Raw genomic sequence first — 7,116 nt, 5'->3', positions numbered from 1 at the left:
GCGTAACTGTTTTGATTATGAATGTCAAATATAGATCTAGTGTTCACTGATGTCTATTTACACGCATCAGCTCTGTGCAGCCTGCAATAACTCTGTGACCACCCAAATTATTTATATGAGCAAAATCTGTCCCAGATCCTCGATTTGTTTCATGTTGTAAATTTAGCCTCTTTTTTTTTTTCTAGACCAATTTTGCAACAGAGCTTCAAAAAAGAAGATTTTTGGTTCTTTTGTAGTCCAGATAAAAGAAAATAACAAACATTATATTTCACAAATATTTGCCTTAAGTTGCATTTAAGAGCATTGATGATTGAATGCAGAGTTTGACCTCATCTCCAGCTCCTCCTCGGGGGAGACAACCCCTGTCAGCCCACCCCTCTCTGCTGGAAGAGTGGCTTTGGTTTTCCTGTCTGCATCAGTTACATCTCAGCCTGATGACTACAGCTGCCGGCGCTGCATGGAGTAAGGCTCTTTGGTCTTTAAATGTGTATGGTTATATTTGCTCCGGTAAGTTCCCCTTTCTTTATTCCTTTTCAAGTTTGTTCTGATTATTGACTGTAAATCAAATTATTTTTGCCTTAGATTGAAAATGGCAAGACTTTCACATGATGATATTCTTTTTTTTTTTTTTTCTAATAGTGTGGCATAGATGACGGAAGGCATTTTTCTTGTGTTAAAAGTAAAACAAGAAGTAAAAAAAAAAGTTGTTGACTCAGTTTCATCTTTACGTGAGAAAATGCTGTAAATGTGAAGACAAATCAATGGTAGAGTCCAGTCTTGGTGCTACATGAACAAACAGATTCTGACTCTACCGCTGTGGGCTCCCTCTAGGGCACAGTACGCAGCTCTGTTAATTATCTTCCTTCCTTTAAATTATTCAGGCTTTGTTTTCAAACTCATTTTGAACTGCAATAATCTCTCACCTGATTTATTGATGTGCATTCATTATGCAGCAAGCTCACACAATCAATTGGTGCTTCAGAAGAATCCATTCACAGAAATCACCATCAGACAGATGGTTACGCTTTCAAAAAGTTTTTTTTAAGCATTTTTTATTTTTGATAGATTTTTGCCATTTGTGCATTTGCCACCTGCGGAGGATACCATGGCTATCTTCAGGTTAAAGTTGACTGCTCTGCCCGGAGACAGAACAACCTCAGCATCAATATTGAGTTTGGCTATCCTTTCAGGTAAATCAGGATTTTTTTTTTTTGGGCGACTCTTAAAAAAAGAGATTTATCTTGAAAACAAAAGGATCTTAAAGTCGAGGAGACATAAAATTATTAACAAACTGTCTTAGATACAATCAACCAAAAACTTCAAATATTTATGTACTCTTCAGAATTTGGAGCAACAGTGTCTAACTATAAAGTTTTGCAAAGCAACTAGAATTTAGTTGTCCAGTTTAGCAGAGCTGCTCTCTGTTGAAGCTCACCCAGTTTTAAACCAGGCTGAGTGGGGATGCCGACCCACTTTAGCCTCTCTAGGTCTTCAGTGCTTCTTATATAACTGTGCTCGCAGTGAAAACGGTCCCCTCAGCTGGTCCCTCGCGCACGTTTTTTAAGCACGTTGCCATTTTAATGCAAGAATTTTAGGCAGTGGAAGATAGAAACCGAAGTAGTGCTTTGACAACACAAGCTGCATCAATAAATAACTGACGGCAGCAGGGGGGACAGAAGTTTGTTTTATTTTATAAAGCTAAAGTCATCAGGATTTTGGTGTTTTTTGTTTTTTGTTTTGGGCAGGGGTGCATTTTTTAATAATATTTTATCTCAAATGTCACATTTCAAAACAATCACTGTTGCACATGCACTGTCGCCATTCTCCTTACCTTTTATGAGAGGTTGGAACAAACATAATGGGTTAGTCTAAATACCTGTGACTTGCTGATTCATTATTCTGGTATCTAATGAATATTCTGGTATTCATTATTATTACAGAGTTAATGTCACCCTTTACTTGTTGCTCTCAACCGCCTCTTTATGTCTTGCAGATTGCAGCAGATCCACTTCAAAGCTCCCTTATGCGACACAAGCAGAGAGGAAGTTGTTTTCCTCAGTGGCGATTTCTCTGCTGCAGCTCAGTTTTTCGTAACTGTGGGCGTTTTGGCATTTCTGTACTCCTTCTTTGCAACAATTGTCTACGTCTACTACCAGAACAAGTATCTGAAGAACAACAGAGGCCCTCTAGTGGTCAGTGACGTTTGATTTCAACGATCAGTTGAATCGGGAGCGTTGTGTTAAAGTGACACTAATAAGTGACTTTTGTGACTTTCTTCTACATGTGTGTTTCTGTCCTGAACAATGCAACAGGATTTTCTTGTCACTGTTACCTTTTCTCTAATGTGGCTGCTCAGCAGCTGCTGTTGGGCTAAAAGCCTCACTGATATCAAGGCGGCCACGAACCCAACAGAGGTCCTCCTTCTCATTGCTTCCTGTAGAGAGACGGAAAATAGATGTGCAACCACGCAGGAACCTCTCTGGTCTCGTCTAAACACTTCCACTGTAGGTATTTAATCACAAATGAAACTGTCTGGACGTGATAATTCACTTACAACGGTTCCTTTTTTTTTTTCCAGGTTTTTGGTTTTCTTAATGCAATCCTCTGGTCTGGAAACATTTGGTTTGTCTTTAAAGAGACAGGCTGGTACAAGACTGGCCAGAGATACCCAAGTAGGACTTCTTCCAGGAAACGATCCAGTGAAATGCGAGAACGACTCTACAGCGAGTCCAGCTTTGACCAGCCAGATGACGATTTTGGCCCCTTCAGACAAGACAGCTTCACTGAGTCAAGAGGGGACTACAACAAACAGTTGGAGAGACAAGCTAGCATCAACCAGTCGCAAGTAAGCTTCAGCTTACCAGAGACATATCTGGGCAAAGCAGTGATTTATGAGAGAGAGAATAAAGTAGCTTCTCAAGGACCTGTGATTTTTGTTAATGAGATGTGACCTTAACATAATGTGAGCTAAAATAGTGCTGTATTCTTACGTTACTATTCACACAGACAATTAGAAATCAGCTCATTTTACAGATGCAGGAGTTAAAATTTGTGTAATACAAAAATATGCTTGGAAAAATGCTAAGTTTAACGGTTGTCAGATTTCAAGGACAAGGTAAGGTCAGTAAGTTCTGGGCTACAGAGCTGTTTCTCTCTGCTTTACTGAAAACCCATTAATACAGTAAACCCCTCCAGGTAATAGAAAGATAAAACCAAACTAAAAAGAATTAAAGTTAATCTCCATTACTCTTTTAAACAAAATAGCTCATTAATTTTTTTTTTTTTTTTTTGCATACACAATGTCATGAGACGATTTTATGTACAAGATCTCTGTGAAAGCAATCAACAACTCTCCAAAAAAAGTCTGAAACTTTAAAATAAATGAATAATGATAGCAGACCTGTCACTTTACAGTTTTTAATGTCTTATTAGGGAATAACCCCATTAGCATGGTTAGAGCTACTGATTGTAAGCATATGTCCCATGTATTTTCTCTATATAGAAAACTGTAATATTTCCCAATAAAAGTCCCAGATGGAATTACAATCTTCCACAAGATTGTAATTCTTTTACACTATTATACAAGGAGCACCACTCTATATGGTGATCATTGTGGTGGTAAAATCTGAAATAAATCATAATTTTATAAAAAAGATAAAATACCTCAATTATACTTAAAATAGCTCAAAGAAGCTTTCTGAGACTACCACAATGAAGGGTGTTATTATAAACTATTATTATTATTATAACTTTTTATGGGGCATTCACTAAAAAATAAGATAGTTTTAATGTTTGGTTTGGTCAGCAAATGAAAGATTGTGTTAGTCTATCCCTAGTTGGCAGATTTGCTGTCCAATAAAACAAAATATTTTTAACGCTAACTTTTTACTCAACTTGCAATAAGGCTTTTTAACATTGTTTTCTTTCACAGACCTTCAAATTACAACTTCCAAGTAATCTAGTTGTTTCAGATTTCTTTGAGTGTTTTCCAAAATATTTAAATCTACCCTAAAAGTTTCCCCTCAATGTGCCTTTCTTTGAAGGAATCTTTATTTACGGTATACTTTTCAGGACTTTTAAAAGGTAGTTCAGATTTGTGGTTTGAATCTTTAAGATTTTTTTCTTTTTTTTAACCACTGAATATTAGTTCAGTTTATGTAAAAGCATTTTATTCTTTAAATGTTGCATTTAGCCTATAAATGCCTGAAATGTTTATGTCAAACTCTAAAATATTTCCCCCGGCAGAAAAAAGGAATACAAAGCTAGAAAGGACTTTGAACAGACTATCAGAAAGTCTAATGAAATATTGATAAAGACTGGTTTTAAAAATTGTAAGAAAGTCTATCTCTCTGAGATTGAAAATACAAAGAAATCATTGATCTTTGTTTCATCACATAATCTTTAGAATTGTGTTTTAAAAGTTAATATTCCTGGATGTTCCATTTGTATTTTAGGTCAGGTGATATGGTTTGTGTATGAAAATTGCAGTATCAGTAGAAAAAAAAGTTTAATGTGTGATTGATGTCTATGATTTGGCAGTGAAGTTTTGTGTGTTGGTGGATTTCTTAATATTTTACTTTGTATATCTCCTCTGCATCCTTATTTGGACATCTGAAATGTTGTAGTTCTCTTGATTGCAAATCCTGTAGTTTTTTTTATTGTTTAAGTTAATTGAAGGTCAGAAGTAAAAAGATAAACCCTTGTACAGTAACAAGAAGTCAGGACTTTTGTCTTTAAAAAACCCGCAGTTTTTCATTTATTTGAAAAATTAAGAATAATTGTTATTTTATCTTGTTTTACATACTCATTAAACACTGATTATAACATTTAGATTCTAATTATACTTTGAAGCAGGTGTTAATGGTTTCGTCTTATTTGATTTTATGTGAGAATGCATTGCTGCTCTTTACTTCTGTGGTAAATGAATCAAGGAGATTTGATGTAAAGTCTTAAACAATAAATGTGAGAAGTTTACATTTGAAAGCCAAAATGGACACTTATTTTCTCGGAGATGCCAACTTTTGTCAAAGGGTGTATTGCAGAATGTATTAGCATTATCTCGACTACAAGGCCAGAGGGATAATCCCACCTTGAATCTATTTTATCCTCGTTAAGTACGTTAAAATAATACGGGCCAAATTCCTGACACCGCTTAGCTCCTTGACTGTCACAGATCTAAATCTTTAAGTGTGACAATGCACAGAATTCACACTGAATGAGTTTAGGTTGAACTTCAAGACATGAAAATGATGGCTAAACCGATCAAGTAGTCACAGTCACTCCCATAGTAACAGTTTTTCCTATATAGAAGGTCCAGCATCATGAAATAAATGGCTCAATGACTTGTTTCCTCTGTAGTGTCTGATCACTACCACAAATGTAAGACACAAAGAGATTCTTAACATCTCTCAAAACTAAAATTTATTCAATTAAGATTCCTTACACTGCGACAGACTGGCGACCTGTCCAGGGTGTACCCCGCCTCTCGCCCGAAACGTTGGCTGGAGATGGGCACCAGCACCCCTCCCGACCCCACTGAGGGAAAAAGGGTGCAAGAAAATGGATGGATGGATGAAGATTCCTTACATTCTTTGCAAAATGCTTTCCCCCTCTCTCCTAACTCACTTGCCTGTTTGACAACTGTAAAACAAAGGCCACTAGAGCTGAGGAAACCTCAAAAAGATCAGATAATCAACTGCACACACACAGCAAAACAAAAATTCAAACACAACTTTCACTTACGATTTCGGTGCAGAGTGCTCTAAATAAGATTATTACCTAAGCTGAGAAAGTTGAATTTTTATCAGTTTTTTTGCGCTCTCTGGAGTTTAAAGAAAGGTCTTTGCATCTAATGTGGAGTTACAAATGTCTAACTATAATGCAAGGTGGAGCAGTTTGGGATGGAAAAAACGAAGAGAGATTCAAGGTTTCGAAGTTTATCATATCAGAACAACGTCAGCAGAAGCAAAGTGCTTTGTTTTGATCCTTATTGCAAACAACTAATACTCTGGCATAAAATTATTTTAACTTCAGTGAACCAACCCAGCTGTCCAATAGACAGGAGTTAGTTTGAAGAGACAAAAGGTTCCTAATCATGCCTAGGAAGGAAACAAAGACCATATCAAAAGCTGTGAGGTTTTGCTGTGAGGGGAAAGCAGCAAATCTCTGGAATGACTTCAAAAAGGAAAAGCATCTCCCAACGTCCATTGAGCATGCAATGTATGCATTTTTGTACCACCTTTATTTTCTGCTTTAAAACTGTAAGAAATACTTTATTAATTGTCACATAAAAGCTTTATTCTTAACTTAAATGCTTTTTTAAATAAGGAAACTTTGACCCATTGAGCACTTCGTTCTGTTCGATTGATTTTTTTTGGAGAGCTGCCCAAACTTTAAATTTCTGCCTATGATTATGAAATAATAATAAAAATTTTCTTAATATGTGTCCTCAACATAAAGTTAATATGGCACATTTAATTATTTATCAGACTAACTTAACTCAAGATTACTTTTCCTTTAGAACCATAAAAAATTTGAACCTCTCTAAATGTATCATTACATAACCGCTCCGCTCCTAAAACACGGCAAACCACAGAAAAACGCTGCAGCTACCAGAGCAGTGATTTTCTTCTATCCTGCCTCACAGCACTGATTTTGCCTAGAGATTTTCCTCCATGCATCCCAGAGTTTGTTATTACGGCCCCTGCATGCAGCCCATTCTGTCTGATCCAAGCAATTAGAACAAAGAAAGGAGACACTCGCCTCTGCCAGCCCCCTGACAGAGAGACTAAGCACACACAGGTGTCCAGAGCAGGCTCTTTGAAGAAAATTACAGTGCATGTGGCCACAGCATGACAATTAGTATCGGGTTATCAGCTGGAAATAAAGGGGTACATCAAGATATAGATGGTTCGCTGGGTAAGAAAGAAGTGCATGTTTGAAAATAATTAAACCCTTTAGATCTGTTTCTCAGTGTAGACTGCTGCGCAGATTTTGTAGATAGTTGCTGCAGAGCATGAAGCAGATGTTACTGTTACTTTCAGATGTTCCACAATGTGGAACATATTCCCCACAGTAGTGCTGCCAAAGGACATGTTTTCAGTTTTGGTGGGAACC

At 36.8% G+C, this 7,116-nt stretch overlaps 1 protein-coding gene across 1 annotated transcript; it reads left to right on the top strand.

Moving 5' to 3' along the window:
• Positions 1 to 359: 359 nt before the first annotated feature.
• On the top strand, positions 360 to 4,983 carry synprb (synaptoporin b). Its single transcript, XM_008408761.2, has 5 exons — positions 360 to 507; positions 1,066 to 1,190; positions 1,994 to 2,192; positions 2,313 to 2,504; positions 2,579 to 4,983. The coding sequence occupies exons 1-5, from the start codon at positions 484 to 486 to the stop codon at positions 2,948 to 2,950; spliced, it is 912 nt and encodes a 303-aa protein (XP_008406983.1). The 5' UTR covers positions 360 to 483; the 3' UTR covers positions 2,951 to 4,983.
• Positions 4,984 to 7,116: the final 2,133 nt, after the last annotated feature.

This window comes from Poecilia reticulata, linkage group LG5 (assembly GCF_000633615.1).
Source record: "Poecilia reticulata strain Guanapo linkage group LG5, Guppy_female_1.0+MT, whole genome shotgun sequence".
Lineage (NCBI taxonomy): Eukaryota > Metazoa > Chordata > Actinopteri > Cyprinodontiformes > Poeciliidae > Poecilia > Poecilia reticulata.
The sequence above is the reverse complement of the archived record's forward strand: the minus strand, read 5'-3'. Positions and strand labels throughout refer to the sequence as shown.